At 42.3% G+C, this 24,429-nt stretch overlaps 1 protein-coding gene across 4 annotated transcripts in view; it reads right to left on the minus strand.

Moving 5' to 3' along the window:
• Btbd9 (BTB domain containing 9) overlaps positions 1–24,429 on the minus strand; it is a 438,873-nt gene that overhangs the window by 40,950 nt on the left and 373,494 nt on the right. For all 4 annotated transcript variants that reach the window (XM_021259885.2, XM_021259883.2, XM_021259886.2 and 1 more), the window contains exon 9: positions 23,463–23,570. In XM_021259885.2, the coding sequence (XP_021115544.1) occupies positions 23,463–23,570 (108 nt within the window). The remainder of the gene's footprint in view (positions 1–23,462; positions 23,571–24,429) is intronic.

Below are 24,429 nucleotides of genomic sequence, written 5' to 3' on the forward strand. Positions count from 1 at the left end.
AATTGTAATTAAATGTTGAAAAGCAGAAATATGTTATTATTTTCTTGCTTAAAATCCTCCAATAATTCCCCATTGCTCTTAGAATTAAATTCACACTCCAAACCAAGATGTAAAGGTCATGTGTGATTGAAGGCTACTGGCCTCTCCTCTCATCTCATTCCACACTCGGCCTCCTGCCCAGGCTGCAGCTGCAGCAGCCAGCTCTCCATTCTGCACACACACGAAGTTCATTCCCCCTCTGGGGCCTTAACTTTTGCTGAAGTTCTCTTTCCCCACACTCTAGCTGCCCGCTTATCTGGGCTCAAACAGCACCTTTTCAGAGGCCTTTCTGGCCCAAAGTAGCTGCTCTTGCCTAACACAGCCTAGTCACTCTCTCATTACTCTGTTTCATTTGCTTCACAGCATTTACCAGTAGTTGAAACTTTCTTATTTATCTGCTATTTCCTCCCATGAGGCTATAATCTAATGGAAAGTAGAGATCTTGTCAGCCCTGTTCAGTGCTTGACACTTAGTGGATGCTCAATAATTATTTATTGAATGAATGTATTATGGTAAGAATTAGAGAGTTAGGAAGAATCAAATATATGTGCTATGACTTGACTTGCATAAAAAAAATGGCTTTTGGTTCCATTGTTACACCATAATTATCTACTTTGTTATCAATATTTATGATGCCATCAAAAACTCAAATTGAATTACCAACATTGAGTTAGGTCAAATAATGATTGGTACTAAAAATCCATTATGTGGATAACACAGACAGGCTACTTAAAAACCACACGCCCTGAGACCTCTATGTGGCTGATGGAGCTCTGAGGCCAAGAGATGCAATTGTTTTTGTATCACAGGAGCTGTTTATGCGAACTGCTGCTCAGTCAGGTCAAGTCCATGCAAATGTCTCTAAGTCCCGAGTTTATATATACTTATTCCTATAACATTAAGGGCAAGGCTCATTCTGAGTTTAAAATCTGAGTTTTATTGACTTAGAATTCCATTACAATGTAGGTGTAAGGCTCTATTTACAGTAGCAACTCACACCGTTGACCCAGTGGCCAACACATAAAGTAGGCTGTAAAGTGGTGGGAGAGCCCACAGCAGCTGCCACTGATCCATCCCCACACACCACTGAGCAGACTTCCCTGAGGCCTGCTGGCTCCTGGTGCTCTGTGTGGCCTAGCCCTGTGATGGAGGACACTGTGGCCTGTGTTCTGTTCTTCTCTCACCCCAAACCACACAATGACATCTTTGGATTTAAATATGCAAATTAAGGCATGTTTAAGAAGTAATCCCTGGTCTATAAGAGGAGAAGGAGAGCAAGGAAGAAGAATTAAGATGTGTTAGGCACAGGTACCAACTCTCCACATGAATGCAATCTTTATGTACTGCAAACATGTACTAATAAAAATAAAATATTAAAGAAAAGAAGTAATACTGATCCAGCCACATTTGATAAGAGGAATAAGGAAGGGATGGGGTGGGAGCAGGTAACACCAAAGAAGGGAAACGTGAATCTGTCACCCAAACCTCTTTTCCCTTTTTATAAAAGAACTGCAAGAGGAAGGCAGAGCAAAATTATGCTTCTTTGCTGCAGTTCAGGGTTCAGTCTGGCTTCCCCTTTTGACAGCAATAACCCCATCAACAGAACATGGTCCTGCCAGCTGAAAGCAGTCTACAGTTCCAAGGATTCATGTCAACAACATGGGACACCATGAAGGCCTTCCTGCCACAGTGCTGCCCCGCTCCCTGGCATTCACAGTCCTGCTTGCAGAGATAGTTGCAGCCCTGGTCTAGAAATGTCCTAGTTTCTTTCTTTCTTCCAAATGATAGGTTTATTGTCATTTAATTCACATACCATAAGACCTACTGCTCTGAAGGGTACACTAATGATTTTTAGTATATTCAGAGTTGTGCTACCATTCCCACAGTCAATTTTAGAACATTTAGGTTATGTAAAAAGCAACCCTGTACCCTTTAGCCTTTCTTCATTCCCAGTCTCCCCAAACCAATGATATGCTGTCTCTATGCATCTGTTTATGCCAAGTACTCCATATCACCTTCTGTGACTGGCTTATTTCACTCAGGAAAACATTTTCAAAACCATCTATTTCGTACCATGCATCAAATCTTCATTCTTTTTCATTACCAAATAATGTTCCAGAAATACACCATGTTTAGCCTTTTATTGACTGTTGGATGTTTGAACTGTTTCCACTGTGGGATGATCGCGACTGATGCTGCTGTGACCACTCACAGCAGGACTGGCGCAGTTGCTGCTTCGTAACAGATGAACTGTGTACACATCTGGCAGGAGTACCCTCGGTCTCCCTTCCCCTATTCTCTGCTTCTTTCCCAAATGGCTAAGTTCTTGAGGAAGCCAGGAAATCTCTTACTGGGTTTGAAAAACTTGAGTTTTAATAGCCTGTTGAGTCTTGTCTCCAAATGCTTCCTAGCGAAGCCTATGACGTAGGAAATCACTTTCCTGGGTGAGTTCAGTGAATTCTCAGCCTGGCCCAAGACAAGTAGAACCTATCGCCTGCGACTTTGTCTGGTGTGCAGTGAGTACTCAAATGCTTGCAGAAAGGACCTTTTATAATATCCAATTAGAGATACACAAGTGGCTTTAGCTAGGTGTATTCAGAAAAACTCTGGTGTCAACAGCAGGAGTGAAAAGCCAGAGGTGACCACAGGCTGAGGACACTGCTAGAAGGAGCCAGCAAGCAGCGAGAGGTAGCACTCCACCTGGAAGAGCCGACCTGAACCTCCTAGGAAAAGAGGGTGGAAAATGGAACAGCCAGAAAAGTTTTCATCACATTCCCCAAGCAACCTGAGATAAATAAAGATTTTCAAACAGAAAGGAGATAAAAGATACAAGAGAGATGTAGTGCAGCATAAAGCTCTTCCCCAAAGGCTCCTGTCACTGGACTTCCGAGCCACAGTTCATTTAATGAGGCCTTTTGAAATGAGTCTCCCTGGATCATGGATTAGTATCACATAAAGAGGGCAGGCTTCCTCCTAAAGCTCAGGCTGGGCCTGATCCACTCCAGCAAGCTCTACCCGGAGAGCCTGGTGCCCACCCTAGGGAACCATCCCCTGCAGGAAATACCTAGCCCTGGAGGACTTGGGCCAACTGGATTTTTAATTCAAATTTTAGGCAGGATGGTCACACTTCCTTAGTGGGAGACCTCTGCTCTCTCGATGTGTAAGAGGACTTGAATTTTTAATCTTCAAGACAGTAAGAATTTGGTTTAGATTAGTTTTGGATTAGTCTGCCCTTCCACAAATAACCTTTTATATAATTCTCAATAAGTCTGACAAAATCTGTGTTGCAATTCTATTTTTAACAAGACAAAATTTTACCCAAAATATAACCACTTATACATTCCTAAGTTTATTCCTTCATTTTTTCATGAAATAATTTTTAAGCTCCTACCACACATCAGGTTCTGGGCCAAGTTTTGGTAATTTGAAGTAGAATAAGACATAGGCCCTGACCCTCATGGGGACATTAGACAAACCCACAAGTGTATCAGAGAGACTCTGTGCAGCACATATTTGATTTTTGTAACCACAGCCTCCAGAATGCCAACAGCAAGCAGGGTGGTATTCAGGAAAGAGCAAATCCCGGAACCCCGTTCTGCTGCACCCAGCACAGGGGAGGGAGAGACAAGGGCTCAATAAAAGCTGAACTTTAAACACAGCCACTACACTGTGAATGGGCCTCCACCTGCCAGAGCTTTTCACTTCTTACCTTTGAGCAGGTGGAGTTTAACATGAAGCAAGGGCTTTTCTACCCAATGACAGGAGAACATAATGTGAGGGCCCGTGACCTTTGTATTCATTTAAACAATTCAACCTTTCTCAAGCAGAACAGTCATCCACCTTCCCTGGTGAACCTGAATTGCTGCCACATTTGCATGCATAATGTACTGAAAAGCCTTCTTTATAATGTTTACTTCTCTGTTTCTTCCAAATGAAATCACTGAAGGGCATATTTGATTTTCAAATCAGTTTTAAAACATCTGCCTTCTAAAAAAGTAAGAGTAGAGAGAAGGCTTTTAGATTACAGGCAGGGGCTAATTATTTTTACTGACAGCACTGTGTCCATGCTAAAAATACAAATGTTAAGACATTTTTAATGCACACCCAACATCTAATGGATCTTAATATTTCATTAGGAGAAGGCTTCCAGTTGTGAGGATGTACTTGTGATTTAAAAGGAAAAGAGTTAAACTTCCTGACCCTCCTTTACACATAAGTTCATCTGACCTTGTGCTTCCCTACCTCTATTTATGGTTCTCTACAACTATTTCTCTCAGATACATAACTTTATCTGTTACAGCTTTCATCTCCAGGAAGCAAAGTGTTTAATATATGTTGTTTGTTCTTTTGTTTTTTTCACTTTCCTAGAAAAGAATATACCTGAGGTTACAGGCTCTCTTCTTGGTGGAGCTACTGTAGCTGCTGGGTTCAGGTACACATCAGTTACTGACAGTTCCGAGGAACTAAGGAGAGGAAAAGAAGCAGGGTTGGTTCTGCCTCACATGGAAGACTTCAAAGCTCACATGTATGTTCTGTACGTAAAGCAAACATGCACGTGGGTTCAGCCTATACACTGCTCCAGGAATTTGGAACCATGTATACAAGATCAGAAGGAACTTTAGAGGTAAACTGTTTTGTTTCCCATAATTATTCTATACTTTTATTGATAACACAAACAATAAAAGACACTATTTTAATAAAAACAGCCTTTGAAGCCCAGTACCAAGACTTGTCTTAGGGGTGAATTTTACAGATGTGGAGACAGGCACAAGGAAAGTAGACAACTGGCTGAAGACACTCCAGTGGGTGGCAGAACTATGGCTAAGGGCCAGGCCTCCGGATTTCTATTCAGAGATTACTTTGCCTACTTTTTTTCCTTCATATGCAGTTAATGCTGCCATATTTCACACTTTTCTTTTGGGTGGTAAGATCATGGCAAGCATTCCTAGAACACAATCACTAGCATAAAGGTTGAGACAGCATTATTTTTACATCAAACAATTCTATCACAGATTCATGCTTTCACATGTGTGTGCCCTATCTCAGCAAGTCACCTGTACTCTGCTGCAGGCAGATTCCACCTCAGTAAGTGCCCAGCACACAGCAAAGCACAGGGAACTCCTAGCCCATGGGGCCTCGGCTCTGGTCTGGCTATGAGCCTGCTCTTTACATTCTCCCCAGTCGCCCAGAGTTGCTGAAATGCAAGGCTCAGCTCCCTCCCCTGGGCTCTCTAACTTGTGGTCAGGCATAAGCACAGCACCGACCTCACATCACAGTAGGTGCTTCATAAAAATGGGCTGAATGAACGCATAAAGGTCTGCATCGGCAGTTCCTGCAGGTAGACACTGTATTCTCCTGTTGGCAGGAAGGGAGTACTGAAAGAAGGGAGGTGACTCGGCAACCAGAGGCTGGCCACATTTCCAGGCCCTGATGTTTCAGAACAGCCCCCCAGACTGAGGTGCAAATTCAGCCACAGAGAGTGAAAAGAGACTCTGAAACCTGAAACCTGAGCCTGCAGGAAGGGTTGGTTTTGCTGTGCTCCCATCTGGCTGTCAGCACCAGCTGAAGCTTAACAACAGAGATCACCACACTTCAAGGTCTAACACGTGAGGTCAGCCATGAAGATGGGCCTGATATGCTCATCTTAGCTGCCACTGGCCCAAGATCTAGGATGCTCACAGGATGGAGAAGATCACAGGAGACCCACAGAAATCCGGCAAAGGGATGGCACTGTAACAGAGACTCAGAAACAACACTTCCCATTTTTGCCTAAATGTCTGCTTTAGGAGAAGGTTTTCATCCGTGAGCATTCAGTTGACCCTTAGGTCTTCCCTTTTTGTGCTGTGGCTCTCTCTGGCAGTCTGGAAAAGCCTATAAATACTTTTCAGAATGTTTCAAATGGATAAAAACCAACCAAACAAGGAACCCAATGATGCTGATGTGCAGCTGTGTCCACAGACAGACCCTGAGGGCATGACGAAGGCCTGAGGTGACAGCGCTGCACAGGACAGGACGTCAGAGCTGGACCCTGAGACTCTGATCCCTTTCTAGCCAGAATCCTTACTTCTCAACAAAACAGAAGTGAGGTGTTCTCATACGGAAAGCAAGGGCCTCATTCAGGAAATTTAACTCTGCTCCATTGCTTCTCCACACCCTCTGTGAAGCACTTTTCCTCTTCAGCTGCCTTTCCAAATGAAAGGAGGCCAGGAGTCAACAACACCAGTATAGATTTCAGGTCCTCTATGAAAACAATCCAGACTTTTCCATATCCTGTCCACACTTATCTTTGCATTTGCAATAAAATTAACAAATCATATCACCTAGACATTGCTAAAGGAGAACACTGGTCTGTGATATCATTTTGAACTACTTGGAAAGCTATCCCCAAACCTCAATTCTAAACATCCAACATTCTACGGAGGCTAAACAATAACACTCAGATCAAATGTAGGGCAAACCTCCTCTGCTTCGGAGGAAGGACCCTCATTTGGACTTCCACAGTTTGCCAACACACAATATTATATTTGTAATGGAGGATTTCCATATAAAATGACTTAGGAAAAGGATCTCACATCTATGAATCCTAGTTTTGTTCAAACCCAAAAGACAACTGGCTGTACTAGAAATCAAATCCCAGAAAAACAAGTGGAAAATGTGGGTACCAACAATACTAGGACTCCAGAGATTTTGGCAGCAAATGGGTTGTCCTATTGACATTTGATTAAAATTTTGCTTCCACCTGGGTCAGTGGATTTCATGTGCAGAGTAGCTTCAGTTCCATGCAGAGGAACAGCTTCAGTGGACAGCACAGTGGGAGAAGGGAAACAATAGCTCCTGAAACCCCAAGTCACGGAGATGGTGCATCCACATTCAGATCCGGGGAAAAAAGGGGCTACGAGAGGAAGGGTGTGCCAGATGGACAGGATGCATGTTGTCTGAGCAACACTACAATCACCAGCCATGGAACACTTGGTCTCTGCTGCAGCACACGCTTGACCCACAGCTCCAACTTCCAAAAGGTGCAACTGGCTTGCTATTTCCAGTTCTAATAGACCATCTTTATAAACTGCTCACCTGTCCTTCTGAGACTTGTACAAATTTTTAAGCAGACAGAAGAAGCAAACAATCATTCAACTCCAGTTTGCTTTTTAGGTGACACTTGGGAAGAGTTACCTGACAGGAGTCTTTTTTGAAGTGTATGTTGTTTCTGAACCAGACTACAAGCAAATGTCTATCCTCCCTTTCCTTTATAACACAACACAGAGCGCCACACAGAGGAAGGACCAATCTGTCATTCTGATGAACAAATACAACCTTTTGTGCCAAAAAGGCAAAATTATCTTTTAAATCTGAGGTCAGTGCACACATGACTTCTGCATCTTACTGCTACCATTTACTGATACCCTGGCTTTAGCAGGTCAGACACATTGAAGCAACAGGCAAGAAATGTGCAGGAGGGCCAGCTCTGTGACAGATAAATGGCAGTGTCCAGTGGTCACAGAAGTACCAGGGCTGCCGTCATGGTGATTCATAAGACCTCCTCGAGAGCACAAAATCACCACTGGCTGGTCTTGCTCAAGCCATCTGATAAGGGTGAATGGTTAATAAGAGGCCAACAGAAACCAACAAATGAGCAGATAATGCAGAAAGGGAGAGAGACGGTCTGATGAGAATGAACCTTAATTTATTACAGAAAAACACAGAATCTTATGGTATTCTAAGCATGAAGGAAAATAAGAGATGACTAGGGCCAGGGATTTAGCTCAGTGGCACCATGCCTGCCTTGCAAGCGCAAGGTCTTAGAGTTCGATCCCTGGTACTGGAAAAAAAATAAATAAATAAAAAGACATGGTTTTAAAAGGGGGAGGGGTTACAGTGTTAAAGCTTTTGTCTATTTCTATTCTAAATGTATTTTCTGATGATTAAAAAAAAAAAAATCAGAGCAAGCACCTCATCCAATCTTCACAGCATGTGACCCAGGGGAAAGAGCACATAGCATGAAAGACTCTCTTCCTCTCTCATGGAGGGGCACCGAGTCACCTAGGGCCAGTTCCCCTTATTCTTAAGATATAATCTCTTATAGAAAATTTAAAACAATAACTTGAGACTTGGCAATTTTATCATATAAGATTTTGGGCTGGCTTCAAGATAACAATCCCTTGAGGAGAAGCACAGCCAGGAGACAGTTGAAATGAGCTTAGGAATGTATACAGTCATTTTATTATAAATGGCCACTTCGAAGCCATTTTATTTGACTTTGACTTTTTAAAGGCAAGATTAAGTTTTACATGTTTTAGAGAAACTTGGGAGGCAACTTGTCAATTTATCTTGTGAAATAAAAAAATGTCTCTGAAAATTTATCATATTGGTGAGGAGGGAAAACACCACCCACATTTGGCTGTCACTAAAAGCTAAGCAGAATTCTCCTGTTATCAAGGATAAGTGGAAAATTACTGCTTATTTTATACAGTATTACACAGCTCCTATAAAGTACAAGTGCTCATTACAGACCACATCTCTTGCCTATCTTTTATCATCAGAGTGGATGGCCCAAGCACCAGTACCATCAATTTACCAAGCATCCCCATAGCTGAAGCGACTGTTTCCTACACAAAAGAGGACTGGCTGAGTGTACAGGCTGCAGTCCTGCCATCCAGGAAGTCCGGAGCTTAAAAGCATGTTTGAACTTCCCTCTAGCAGGCTGAAGGGAGATGCAGTAATCTTTCTTTATCCACTAAGGCCAAGCCCACTTGTCCATGCCACGTGCTTCCTGATTGAGCACACTGCTTGCTCCTGTAAATGCTCTCCCTCCTGACTCACTCAGAGAAGATGCGGCCCACCTGTGTGTGTCAGAATCCACAAATGCTGCTGTTTGCACTTAGATCAAGGCCTCTCAATATTGACCAGTCCTGAGTCATGGGAAGGCTTACTCAGGGCACCTGCAGAGGAGGAGAGAGTACCCAGCACACCACCTGGTCTAAAACAGTGGCTCAACACGTCTGCCAAGTTAACGGATGGATAAATATCAGACTTGTGAGCTAACTTGGGCCCATGCTCCACAGACTGGGGTTTCTGGCAGAGCAGCGATTCAATATTAGTTGAATGATAATCTTGGGGTTTTTTTGTTTTGTTTTTTGGTACCGGGGATTGAACTCGGGACCTTGCGCTTGTGAGGCAGGCGCCAGAACCACTGAGCTAAACCCCCGGCCCAAGACTCCCACGGATCAGGTGCTGCTCTTTGCAGTGTGCTTATGAGACACTCACTCGCCCGGGGCTGAATGATAATCTTAATTAAGGAAGTGGCAAAAGAAGAAAATAGTGCCTGAAAAATATGAGCTGTTCCATTCCCAAACATGAAAGGCTTCAGAAGACTCTGCCCTATGTTCCTTTTCCATTGTCTTCCCAGAAATTTATAAAACTAATTAATATTAATGTAAAAATACCATATCACTGCAATGTGATGGTATAAACCTGAAGATCAGTGCTGTAACAACAGATCCATGTCTCACTGAACCGCTGCTTACTACTTAAAATTACTGTGGCTGGGCCCGGGATGTAGCTCTGTGATGCCCACCTACCTGGCAAGTGCAAGGTCCTGAATTTGATTCCCAGTACTGGAAAAAAAAATTACTGTGGCTTCCTATCTTCACAGGGCAAAACCACCACGGCCCTGTGTAGTGCGACCTTTGGTTGGGCTGGAGAGCACCTGTGAAAGCAGACGCAGTGACAGGAGGGGGCCCTGCGTCGTGAGAACATGAACTCTGTCTCTGGTTAGTTTAAATCTGTGATCTCAACATTAGATTAGCATTAAGTCTGACTTTTTATTTTAATTAAGAAAAGTGAATTCAGAAGATCTGGAAATGTCGAACAGATAAATAAGCAACAGGAACCCCTCCTCCCGCTACTCCCCGAAGACAAGAAGACTGCGTGGTCAAAGCTCCAGCAGCGAGAACAGCCAAACCCCACAGAGAACTGGGGAACTTCCTAGAAAACCAGGAAGGCAAAGGATCCACATAAACAAGTCCCTCCCATCTGACAGAACAGCACTGACATGTGCTGCTCTGAGAACCAGTGACGAGGTGAGCAAGCAAGGATCCAGTCTAGGCTTCTTGACCGAGCTCTCTGGGGTCACATTTCAAGTGCGATACAGCCTGGGGGTCGAAGGATGAACAAGGTGACCACGCATCAGGTCAAGACCATGTGCCACATCATTTGGAGTGCAAACATGCTTTTGCTCTGTTTGGGTTTGTTAGGTGAGCTCCGTATTCCTGTATAAATTTGGTTAAAGAGGTAAAAAGTATATGAGCAGAAAGCACTCACTCCCTCCAAAGCAGCTGGCAAATGTGTGCGATTCCAGATGATCACCACTCTGAAACTGTACTTTAAAACCCTGTAAGAAATGTTTATTACTGATACTCACTACATAATTTACAATACCATGGTGAAATTCACTTACATTCCATTACAAGGGATCATGAAAAGAAAATGTCAACTGTGGGGAAAATATGCTTTATGGATGCTGGCTTAACATAGGGAAAAACACATATGCAAGTCTCTCTTGGTGGAAGAAATAGACTAATAAATAGCCTAATGAACAGTGTAATGATTTTTTAAAGTAAGCAACAGGAAGAAAAAGGAAGAAAAACAGAGGCTAATATCTTTGCAGCCTGGATAATGAACCCCTAGATAGTCTAGATTTGATCACTGACATAAAGTCTATACTTGCAATACTAATTTTCAAATTATGAATTACAATACAACTAATAAGCTGGGTAAATTAGTACTCTATGGAAGTAGCAGTACTGATAACAGAGTAGGAAGTCATGTGAAAATATAGGTAGATTTCTTTGTAATCTATAATTTTCATCAAACCTCTGGAAAGGTAAGTCTGTTTCTGACCTGTATTTTTATGTGATTTTAAAATCTGAAGTTTACAAGTCTTTCAGTTGGGAAATCACCAGCTGTCCCAACTTTGATGTGCGTCACTACCAGGTAAGTAGGCTCAAAATATAGGAAACTTCCCTAATTCCATTCCATACTCTGATTATGTCTGTATTCTCACAGCACTAATATGTGTGTTTTTCACTATGGTTTTATAGGCCATACAACGACGGGGGAAAAGGACCAGGACTTGGGAAAAAAAATAAGTTGTGCCTTCTGTCTCAACTTACCATCTGTAAAACAAAGGCCTGAGCTATGATTTCCCAGGTCATTTTCTGTTACAGTTTATGATGCTAATGATGCTGGCACCCTGTTTCTCATACATATATTATATAATACATAATTGTAGTATTATGTGAGGGGGTTAGTGAGGCAGAGAGAGGAGGTGAGAGAGATCGATCAGATCTTCTATATAACTTGTAAATCTGGCCCTGTACTTCCAAGCAGATCAGTCCCAGTGTATACTGAAACATAGTTAACTTTTTAAAAAGCTACCTTGGGTTCAGGGATTTAGCTCAGTGGTTTTGCTGCCTGCCTCGCAAGTGCAAGGTCCTGAGTTTGATCCCCAGTACCAAAAATAAAAATTAAAAAATTAAAAAAAATAAAAAAGCAACCTTCCTCCAGCCTAGCCCCTCATTTTTTCCCTTCTCTGAAAGAAAACCAAGAGGGTAAATGTTATCAAATTATATATAAACAAAATACAGTGGACATTCAGATAATGGAGCAGCAGTCACCTGTGTTTGGGAGAAGAAAGATCAAGACAGAGCCCAGAGAGCATTTGGCTGACTTTTCAAAGGAACACAGCATAGGCAGAGACTTGAAGATGAGCCAAAGGAAATAAAGATAATTAGCTGATCTAAAACATGGACTCATTTGACAAGACCAATTGGGCCAGACTGAAAGGAAAGTAGGAACGTATCTGTAAGGAAAGAATTAAAGTGATAAAGAATCAAATAGACATGAAAATTATATATTTGAAATCTGGTCACATGGCCTAACAGGGAAAAGAACATTTGAAAACAAGATGTTTGGGGAAACCTGGCCACACGGAGACAGATGACCCTGGCGAAGACCTGTGCTTTCTTCAGTAGACACTGGAGGTTGCTATGTAGGGAATGAAAGAATCAGCACAGCAGGAATCCAGTACCAGGGCCACAGACAGGTATGAAGCAACAGGTGTAAAAAGAGTATAGACTGAAGGAAATCCAAATGAGGAGAGGAGGGGAGGGGAGGGGAGGAGGAGAGTGTAAAGGAAAGATAACACATGGACTGGCTGTGGAGGGCAAAGGGTAAGTGATGCCCAGGAGAAGGAGGCTGCCACAGCACCAGCAGGACCACCAAAGAAGAGGAGCTGCTGTATGGGGAAGGATGATGATGAGTAACCATTCTAAAGGAGTCAGTGGAAAATATGAATGGAAGAGGCAGCTGCAGGCAAGAGAGTAAGTCCAGGAAGGGTATCCCTTCAGCTTTGAAAGCTGATCCTATTTGCATGCTGGAAGAAAACACAGCCTCTTGGTACTCTGGGGCACAGCTGAGCTAGCATTAATCATGGCATGATCACCAAAACAGGCTTTTCATTAGGACTCGGAGGCTGGCTGCTGACTTCTGGCTATAATTTGGTAAATTGAGGCGGGTCACTTTAGGAAGATACGATCAAAACTACAAAGCCTTTCCCTCCTGTGCCTTTGCTCACAGACCAACCCGTGGACTCTACTCATTTTCTGCAGATGCCTGCAGTGACCATTCATTTTTGGGTACTCACTTGGGACGACTGTCACTGCCCTGTCTGGTGCTCAGTCTGCTCACTACACTCCACCAGCGAAGTCCACCTCGGGGCAGGGGTTGGTTGAGGCTGTTGCATGGTAAGGTGGGCCAGCCCGGCACTCTTAGGACTGCTGGGGCTGGACCCTCCACGCCATTCTGAGACCATGAGCAGAAGGCCGACCTCCACACTCTGTACCAAGCAGTTTCAAGACCCTTTCCAGAGTTTAAGGTCAGTTCTTTTTTTTTTTTTTCTTTTTAACCTTTACTCTGAAAATTCAGAGGAGCAACTGAAACATATTAACCTGACAAACTTGAGATTTTAAATCAAATCAGTTTCTGAAGTTAAATGGGCACAGCTGGCAAACAGTTCTAAAAGCACTTGGCCCCTCCATAAAGAAAAACTTCAATCTCCTAAGAGTGGTTAAAAATAAAGGTAATGGACTTCTAGTAATAACTAACCTCCAGCGATAAACTGCTACTGGGGGATCCAAAGTCATTGACTTGAGGGGCAAGGATAGATGTGGAGACCAGAGTAAACCAAGCCTTTGGCAATGACTGAATTAAAACCTGTGGAATAAAGCTGCAAGTGGATCAAGAATGACAGGTCAACAATGACTAACAAAGAGAGGCTGGGAGGACATGATCATAGTGTACGATGATTATGTCATCAGGGCCGAGTCCTGTCTCTCCCCAAAACTCCTAACTCAAGTGACCAACCACATCTGGATGGGGATGCACAGACTGAGCTGCAATGATGACAGCTACAGGATCCAGACAACAACCAGACAGATGTAATCCACACATCCACATGACTGGAGACAGTCAAAGCAGCCATGCATCCATTCAAGCAGGCACGTACACACTGCCCGCACAAGCGCTAGCCCTTGCTGGGCTGCTGAGGCAGGAAGGTAGGAAGGAGAAGAAATCGTCGCTGGGGAAGAACAACAGTAACTTCATAGCATGTGGAGGACCGGTCACTGCAAACTACGGTACAGGTTGTGAAGGAAAGTAGCTCAGTTCTATGAGAGGGACCAGGAAAGGATCCAACTGAGATGGGTGGTCTGGGCAGACTGTCCTGAAAATGTGGTTCCTGAGCCGAGAACAGAAGGATAATAGTGGTTAACCAGATGCAAGCCAGGGGGTGCTCCAGACAGAGGCCACCATGGCAAGTGAAAAGGCTTTGTGGTGGACCAAGTGAGAGGCATGGCGGGAAGGAAAGGAAGCGAGGGAGAGGCGAGCCCCAAGAGCACAGAGCATGGGGCAGGGAGTCTGCAGAGGCAGGAAGGGCCAGGCTGTGTAGGACACTAGAGGCCAGGTAAAGATTTCTAGTCTTGATTCAGAGAGCAATGCAGGGCAGCAAAGTGTCCCACACAGGAACAATGCCAAAATTGCACTTGAAAAGTCCACTCTGGCCAGGTGTGTGGCACACAGCCATAATTCTGGCCACTGAGGAGGCTAAGGCAGGAGGATCATGAGTTCAAGGCCAGCCAGGGCAATTTAGTGAGACCTTGTCTCAAAATAAAATAAAGGTCTGGAAGTGCAGCTCAATGGTAGAGAGCTTGCCTAGCATGTGAAAGGCCCTGAGTTCAATCCCCAGTATTTAAAAAAAATTTTTCTTTAAAACGCCCACTTGCTACAGTAAGTGAAATCAATTTGTGGGAGAGTGCAGAGGAAATGTGGAGGCCAGTTAGCAGAGTGGAGTACAGCAGAAGAGAAATGTTGGACTAGTGTGATCTTGATTTATTTTTGACATTTGAAATGTAATATTACTACAGAAGTTATTTCCATAATAAAAGGAGAATCTTTCTGACCATGTACATTTTAAGTGTGCTCACACAGCTCACCGAGAAAGTTTTATTGAGGTATGCATCATTTTTTTATAACAGGTATGGAAAAAATTATTACCCTCACAGAATAACGTGGCTCCTGGGTTAGGTAAGGAAGAGGGAAATGAGAGCTCTTAGATCCTCACTCCTCCTCATTTGCTACCTACGAGGACTTCATTTCTTGTGAGTTCCTTCACCTGTCAAATGTTCTGGGTGGGGACCTGCTTCCCCCTGGGGGTCCACAGGCCCTGCTGAGAGCTTTAACTTAGAATTCAGGCAGTTCATATGCTCACCATTGAAATCTACTTTCCATATGCCTTCCAACATATGGGTAAATTTTTGCATAAAATCTTTCTGCAGTACAAAAGATAAGTCCCCTCTAAAGATGTGGTACAAATGACTGATGCTCTATTGAGCATCTACTCTAAATATTCATCTAGGAATGAGGGTATAGCTCAGTGGTGCAGTGCTTGCCTGGCATACTCAAAGCTCTGGGTTCCATTCCTGGTACTACAAAATAAATAAGTGAATAAAATGTTCATGTATTCAAGCACTTCACAGCCTCATAAAACAACAGTTTGACTACCGGTGTTTCCAAGTCTGGTCTAGCATACAGATGCCTTCCACAGGACAAGCTCCAGAATCTCATCATCAACATGAGGGTCTGCCTAGTGTCTGACCTGACCTCTGTGTATGTGTGTGTTTTATCTACATTCTTTCCTTTTTTTCTTCCATTCTTCTGCCAATCCTCTTATAGGAACATGTTTATCATTCAAGTTCTAAAAGTCGTGGCAAAGCTAGCACCAATGTTTGCCCTTTAAAAAAAAATACAAGAAAAGAACATGACTGGCTTTTTTATTATTGTCAAGTGCTGTGTAGAAAACTGGAATTAAGTATGAAAAAAGAAAAATGAAATCTTCTTCATTGAGCAGTTTAAAAGTGACAATTATACAACCAGAGCCCATTAATTGGCTCACACATCTAGAAGGAACAAGTAAACATACTCCTCCAGCCTGCAGACATGTGAAGTCTGAGGAGAAATTACCATAGCACAAACTCACAAGAAACAGTGATATTTCAGTGCAGGAGCTGCGTGATAGTCAGGAGCTTCAATCCTTTCCTGGGAACTAAAACTTGACACTGCCTATGAGCCTGGTGACAGTAGTATCGATGCTGAAGATGTTTTCTCCTTTCTGCAACATCACAGTGGTGACTCCAAGCCCTTCACAGACACCCCCAAATCACATGGCCAGCAATGGCCTTCTGCAATCAACCAAGGATTTGTTTTTTCAAGTGTCAGGGTAAGAAACAAAAAGAAAGCTTTCTCATCTTTGTCAACAACAATGGGAAAAAAAGATGGAGAAAATTACCAGCAAAATAAATTGTCTCGGTTTAAATGTGTCATTCTTCAATCTCGCTGCACTTTGGAGGAGTTTACAGAGGCTGTAACTCTCCACCTTTAATTTATCCTGTTGTCCTCAGCCACTGTAGCACTTAGCAGAGACATGATTCTGCTAAGACTCCCCTGTGAATAAGCAGCACCAGCTACAGAAGCAGACCCCAGAAACAAATACTACCCTTGTCCAGGCCTAAGTGATGGATAGTAAATTACGCAAGAGGGGACACGGTGCTTCTCAGATAAGAACATAATCATGCTAAAGACAGGCAGCAGAGAAACTGACTCCACACAGGACTTTCAGGAGACATAGCTTGTGAAGGACTCTCAGGAAAAGCTTGCTCCAAGGAGGTGCTCCAACCTCCTCCACAGGCCAGGCCCCTCTGAGAAGGCAAATGCAGATGCAAAGGGGCTTCTGTAGTCCCTGGGAAAAGGCAAAAGAAAAAAGTGCTCCAGGAGAACCAGGCTTGAAGGGTTCTCCTGGGAGAGGCACGAGGAAAATATGGTTCAAGTGCCCTTAACAGAGAAACACAACTCGTGCTTGGGGTAAGTGGCATCAAGGTCCTGAGGAGCTGCCAGGATACCGGTATATGCAGCACTTACTTAATTTCTTTGATTTAATACTGGCAGTGAACACAGCATGCCACTCTGTCTGCATATGCTACTCAAACAAGGGCAAGGACAAACATCTCAAGAACCTGTATAGCTGCAGCAAGAGAAACTTTTCTCTCAAATTTTAAAAGAAATAAATGTAAATTAGTCAAAATGTAGAAATCAGAAATAATTCCTATAATCCTATATGCAAAGGCGACCATTATTAGCATTTGTGGAATATTTCCTTTTGGTTCTCTTCTCCCAGCACTTTCCCTACTTTTGATAATACTATAATTTTGTACCCTGCTTTTAAAAATCTTATTACGTAAGTATGTTTTTAAGTTATTAAAAACTGTTCACAACTCAGGATAGAGAATAAACTTATTCAGATGGGAATCTGGGTGGTAAATCTGGCAGGCAGACAAAATTTGTGAGAAAATTAGAAGCTAAATGCTGGAAAGAACAGGTAGTTCTAGATTATAACCACAGAGTTCTCAAGTAGAAAAACAAAATTTTCATTATTACCCACTTCTTTATATGCAACTATATTTGCCAAAATGTTTGCCAAGGGCACAGACTGGGAGAAAGGGAGACTAAAGTCACTCTCACTGTGGCAGACATAATTATAATATAATGGGCAAAGTGAAGAAGTGGTGAAAAATATAAACACAAGTAAGATCAACATGTGAGAAAGTACACATACTGAGGAGCAGGCCATTCCTACAGGAAATAGGACAGCTCTATAACATGGAAGAGGAGCAGCCAGCCACAAGAAAAGAAAGGAAAATGGTTCCGGATCACTGAGGATTATCAACAGCTGACTATAAATCAGACCATACAGCAGTGCTTCTGGGAACTCAGGTGCAAGATGGCCAACCATGGGCAAATTTACCTCTCCCCGTTCCTGGAAACCACTGACATGCCATCAAAGAAATGCAGGAGGAATACATTCACAAAGGCATTATAAACCAGAAGGGAGGACATGGATAAATCAGACTTTGGTGAATTTCTAAATATGGCATGCAGATAAAATATCACTCATTCATTAGCTTAGGGCTGGGCATATTTCCATACTGACGCCAAATGAGCAGGATGGATCTAGCCATGTCAATGTGAACTTTAACCAGCAAGGATGAAGAGAAGATCCTAAGGGAACAAGAATCAGATTGATACCAAATTTCTCCTCAGCAACCTTAGGTGTTGGCTGGCAGTAAATCCAAGATTTCAAACTACTGAAGGAACTGAATTCTATGTACAAACTATGAATCAGATATGCAAGAATTCTGAAAATTTTCTTCCCATATGTATATGTACTTTCTAACAAAGAAAATTATCTACAGATTTAATATGTGCAATGGCCATAAGCCATTAACTCAATGTACAGACTCAAAGTCCCAAACAAGTCACACTTGGCTTCAGGTCAACCCTGAAAAGGGAATGGAAACCAGCCAGGCACAGAGCAGCAGCAAGCATTTCTTCCCAGCAGGAGTCCTTGCAGTAGGCTATGCAATTGTCCGTGAGCTATTCTTTTTGGCCTGCAGGTGACATTCAAGTGAGAGTACCATACATAAGACTCAACAACGGGCAAATGCAGAGACAGACACTGGCTTAGAAGCCTCACAGTTCAATTTAGAAACTAATATCACTCTAAGAGCTCCATACCCATGGATCTCAGCATCACAAGGCACATGCCCAGTTATGAACTCATTATATTCAGGGATGCCCAAAGCTATGGCTTCCACTCAGATGCTCAGGATCCTTCTAGGCAAGACGTACTGTGCAGACCAGGGGTAATTTTTAGCATAAGCAATGCTGCTTAATAACTGCTGGTATCTACTTCTATCAGTTATTTCAGGGAATAGATCTGGAAAGGTAACTGGGTCCCAGATCTATATCTCATGGAAAGGGAAAGAGATATTGTCAGTCCTTTACTATGTTCCAAAAAAGAAAGAGAAATCCAAGAAACAGTGTTTTCGACCTAGACAGGGAAGAAAAATAAATTTTAAGATCACAGCTGTAGAGTGGGTGTAGGAAGCAATCTTCTCAAAATTAACCAACAATAAACAGTATGCATTAGAAGCTTCTGTAACAGGAAAAAGAGGCAGTTAAGAACTTCAGGAAAACAAAAAGCTGGCTAATACAAAGCCATTTACATGTGGAACAATTCTGAGCATTCACAGGAAAAACTAATCTATTTGATCTGAACACAGTACAATTCTTTCCAGAGGGGCACATGCTTAGTGCCACAAAATTTTTCTCTTACCAAAGATCTAACCAATTACTAGATATGTTGTGCACAATGTTTATATGATCAGAATGTTAAATTCTTTGTGGTTTTCCCTTCTGAGGACCACAGTTAATATATGGAAGATTTAACTTTAAGTTGCAGAACAAAAAACAAGCATCATAAAAGTAATGTCAATATGGTTGGACAACAAAGAGAAGATGGCAAGTAAAAAGAGGAAAGATGGGGTGATAATTTCTTTACCACCACAGTGGGAAGTCAAGAAATTCTATCCATGACTAACAGACAAAAAAAAAATAGATGTTTAAGTATATTGTTTAATTTTAAAAGATAAATAGTAGCAGAACTGAAATGAAAAACAACTAACAAAAATGAGTGGTTAAAGTGAGCTAAATTTCTCAATTTTAAAAGACAGTATAGCTGATAATTAATAGAGGAATACAATATTATTTATAGATGAGAAGTTACAAAAACTCGAAAAAAGTCAAAAGTAGTTAGCTCTGAGGAGTAGAACAGAAGATGAGAAGGTAAAATTTTACCTTTTACTTTTTTTTTTTTTGAGACAAGGTCTCACTATGTGCCCCAAGCTGGCCTCCAACTCCTGGTGATGCTCCTGCCTCAGCCTCCTGAGTGCTGGGATTACAGGTGTATAACACTATGCCTGGTGTGGTTATGTATTAAATTTTCATTATATTTATAATGCAAAAGCTGATTTTAATAAACAGATTTAGAGTTCAACAATTTCGAGGACAGCAGAGAAAAGGAATCAATGATTGCAAAGTGAGGTCTTCTGAAATAAGGCTCCAAGTACAGCTAAAAGGACTGAAGAGAGCTAGAAGGGAAAGCAATGACTGCACCCCACACACAACCCAGAGGCTGAGAGGCTGAGAGAGACTCTGGGGCAGCTCATTCCCTGAGGATGTTTCAGGGAACAGAAGAAATCTGCTCCACATCCTGCCAAGGTAGAACACTGGCACAAGGCAGAAGTGGAGCTCTAAAGATCCATGTAATCTGTAGCATGATTCTCATTTCAATAAAGAATGGACTACAATTCTTTTTTGTTGGGGGGGGGGGACTACAATTTTTTTTTTTTGGTATCGGGGATCGAACTTGGGTCCTTGAGCTTGCACAGCAGGTGGTGAAACCGCTGAGGTAAATCCCCGGCCCCAGACTACAATTCTTAAAGCTTACAGAATCCTCTCTTGAGGTCTGCTCCGGAGTGTACTGGTTAAGAAGGAAACTTTTCTTTTATCATTTGCATATCATCTCCTGTGGCCTAACTTGGAAGTGGGAGGTACAATACATTTGGGTTAGGCCCATAGATGTAAAATCACCTGTTGTCCCTGTGATTCTTTCCGGGTTAAGTGGTACTTGCCTTTTTACTATTCTTGTTTTCTAAAGTATTGCTCATTCATTTATTTGTAATTAATATATTTATTACTGCTACAGCATCTAGGTGCTAAAACACAAAGTTAAAAACATAAATTATTTATATCCATCAATGAATAGAAACAAACTAAAAAAGACGTTGGTAACAATGCAAAGCCACTGAGAGAGGATCTAATGAGTGAGTGGGTTTTTGAATTTTAAACAGAATAAAAAAAATACAAAAATCATTCTGATACATACCTGGTCAATAGTTAGTAAACCAGCTCTTGTTTAAAAAGCACCTTTTGTTGGTACCAGGGATCGAACTCGGGTCCCTGCGTTTGTGCAGCAGGTGACGAAACCACTGAGCTAAATCCCTGGCCTAAAAAGCACCTTTTTACAGCAGTTTCAACAGAGGGACATGAAGGAGATGAGGAAACCCTTAATACAGACAAATGGCAGAAGGCATGGCCAGGACACGCCAAAGACAGCAAGCTTTGAGGAAGCACAGGTCTGGTCTGGGGCTGCACACTCGATAAGCAAAGATTCTGGAAAGAAATATGGCTGCCCGTTTGCTTATGGGCTTTGAAGCCTTCTGACTGCATAAAGGGTTCCAGGTGTCTGGGGATTAGTCCACACTTTATTCCCCCATTTCGTCACCTGGCTTGGCTCGGATGCTCTTCAGCAATGCTGTGGGTACTGGGAGGCAATGTGAGACACTGGAAAGAGCCCCACACTTACATTTTGGCTCTGCCCCTTGGAAAAGATACTTAACCTCTCTGAGTTTCATCTTTTTTTTTTTTTTTTTCATAAAATTAGGACAATATCCCACAAGGGGCTTTGTATTCAGACAAAATGAGATTAAGTAGATGAAAGTACGAGAATACAAGTTAGGAAATGATTCTTAGTTTTCTTACACTCCTGGCAGTGGTGACCAGAAGATTTAAGCTTCACTGAGAACTGGCTACTCAGCCAGGAACTGGCGACATCTCCCAGCCACCCTGTCCCATAGTGTGGCAATGTGACCAGCTATTCCCAGAGGTCTGTGAATGGCAAGATGTATACTATACCTAGGCCAGAACCAAATGCTTTTCAGAACCAAGTGTAAGTTCTCTCTTTTCTTTTCCAACCTGCCAGTGAGTTGCAGATTATACTGATGAGGCCTTAAGTGACAGTGGAATGATGGGAAGGAAGTTGCATGGGTTCCTCATTCAGCTATGGGGAAGGGGAAGGGAATGCTCACAATGTTACATGATGGAGACACACACTCTTGTGCTAAGCCACTGAAGTACTGAAGACTGTTACAACAGCAAGTGTTACCTAATCGATACAAACATGCTGTTGAAAATTATTGTAGTGGTGGTGATGATGTCAAACTCTGCATCCAATAAGCCATCAGTGTTATTAAGAATTCTTGGCAAAATAAGCTCATGATAAGATGTTCAACATCATAGCCATCACAGAAATGCAGGTCAAGTCTACAGTGATATGCCACTGCACACCCACTAGGACGGCTGTGATGAAAAAGATGGGCAGATAATGTGAGAAGCTGGACCCCTCACATGTTGCAGGTAGGAGTGCAAAGTGGTATAGCTGCTATGGGAAAGTCTGGCAATGCTTCAAAAAGTTAAACACAGTTACCATATGACTGAGAAATTCTAGTACAAGGTATACACCCAAGAGAACTGAAAAAGTATGTTCAGATAAAAAATAGGTATATAAATGTTCATAGCAACATTATTTGCAATAGCCAAAAAGTGGAAATAATTCAAACGTTTATCAACTGATGAATGGATTAAAAAGTGGTCATAGGGCCAGGGATTTAGCTCAGTGGTGCTGCCGCCTGCCTTAAAAGCATAAGGTCCTGAGTTCAATCCCCGTTACCAAAAAAAAGTGGTCATTCAGCGGAATACTATTCATCCATAAAAAGGAATGAAATTCTGATGGATGGGCCTGGAAAACATTATTCCAAGTGGAAGAAGCTAGAACTAAAAGGTCACATAGTATATGATTTTATTTCTATGAACGTCCATAACAAGAAAATCCATACAACAAAGTAGGTAAGTACATGTCGGGGCTGAGGAAGTTGGAGGGGCTGCTAATGTAGAGAAGATATCTTTTTGGGGTGAGGAAAGTATTCTGGAACATTAGACAGTCATACAACTCTGTGAGTGTGCCAAAAGGGTGGATTTATGGTATGTGAATCTGTCATGCCCCCCAGCCAAAGGCCCTTGTGATGAATGAAGGCCTGGTTGCCAGACTACGGTGCTAACTGGGTAATGTTGGGCCTTGTAGGAGGTAGGGCCACCTATGAGGAGTAAGTTAGGGTACTGAGGATACCCTTGAAGGGCACACTGGAACCCCATGTGCTTCCTTTGTTTCTTTATGCTTTCCAGCTGCCTTGAGGTGAGTAGGCCTCCTCTCTCACATGCTCCTGCCATGATGGACCATGCCACTATAGGCACAAAGCAACAGGGCCAAAAGACCATGGACAGCAGTATCTGAAATTGTGAGCCAAAACAAACCTCTCTTCTTTATAAGTTGATTTTCTCAGGTGTTTTGTCACAGTAATGGAAATCTAACATAAAATCTTAATTTCCAAAAGAAAAGGAAATCTCAGCTATTAGCTCTGTCTTGCCCCTCTGAGAATCTGACTCTATACAAAAACGCACTGAGTTCTTTTAAAGTACCATAATTCTAGGCTAGTCAGAACCCACAGAACCCTTCCTTCCAGCCGTTCCTACACTTAGGTAGGGTCAAACAGATCTCTAGTGCCAAATGCAATAAATGTCCCTGTCTGGCTAAGAAGAACCTAAGGCACAAGGTTTTCCTTCATTTAGGTCAGAGTGTCACTAAAACTCAGATGAGATAAGTTTTTAGCTAACTCTAAGAATGGTATGAGGGTCGGGAGTAATACAGAGCCTCAGAATATCACTTCAAGAAAACTCTTTAAGAATAGAAAAAATTCCTTGAGGGCAGTGTGTGATGTGGGAAGGGTTTGAGAAAGAACTACATAAAGCATCTTTCTTTTCTCTTTTCAGATACAGCTGTCATTTTCAATGGTGTGAATCAAGTTCAAATCATAAGATAAAGATTATTTGGTAGCATGAAGTAAATTCTCATGTAAGTACTTAATAGTCAAAACTCAAGCAGCACTGGAATATGTTTTCAACCTTCAGGTAAGAATTTAATTTGGTGGCTCCATGAACTTTCACTGTTTGGAACCTCTGAACCCACCAGGAAGACTGCCTTTGCAATTAGAATAAAGCCCTGACAGGGCTTGACTTACTTGCAGGAGATTTTTGTTCTGTCAGCCACCATGGTCCACTGCTGCTGGTTGGTAGAAACTTCAACATAGTAGCTATAGCTTCGATCATCACAGTCCCAAAGTAATAATCTGAACAGACAGAAAAACATGATATCTGTAAGTGTTCCAACTGGCACAAGGCTACAGACACAAAGTTTGGGGGTGTCTATGTCTACGTCACCCCTCCCACCTGCTTCTTTTGCCCTAACACACTTCCAGGTCTGGAGAAAGCAAGCAAATCCCAACAGAAGTTTTAAAGAGAATAGCTGAAGTCAATATGCAGCTCATCTCTTCAGATTAGTTCACCAGTCACCCAACTTCAGCAGCCTCTGTCCTCCTAGTAGCCAAGTTCTCCAGGCTGGATCAGGAGGGACTAAGGTCCCCATGTTCTTTCCTGATTTCCACAGCTCTCATCTCCAGGTGGCAGGGCTGATGAAAGGTGATGTACCGGAGACTACTCCTCATAGAGGAGTTTGTGCTTTCTAACTGGTAATAATGAGCAGGACCTTCATTTATCATGTTTTAGGTTCCTTCTCTCTAGAATTTTTGCATAACTTTGGTAAATTATCTGATTTGGAGATACAGTCATCCTTCAGTATCCATGGGAGATTGGTTCAGGACCCCTCAAAATTTTCAGATACTCAGGTCCCTTATACAGAGCGTATATAACCTATATATATATATATATCTCCTCCTGTATACTTCAGATCATCTGTAGGCTACATATAATATGTAATACAAAGTAAATGCCATGTGGTTATTATAATTTAAGGAGATAGCAACAAGAAAAGGTCTGTACATGTTTAGTACACACAAAAACACTTTCTAAAACTTTTGATTAGGTGAGATCCAGATGCAGAACACACACATAAGAGAGGGTCAATTGTATAGGCCAACATATTTAGTAAACTTTCTTATTCAGTATTTAGCAACTCATATCTTGATCCTA

This window comes from Heterocephalus glaber, unplaced genomic scaffold (assembly GCF_053883595.1).
Source record: "Heterocephalus glaber isolate CG9 unplaced genomic scaffold, H.glaber_assembly_v1.0 deba00001497, whole genome shotgun sequence".
Classification (NCBI taxonomy): Eukaryota; Metazoa; Chordata; class Mammalia; order Rodentia; family Bathyergidae; genus Heterocephalus; species Heterocephalus glaber.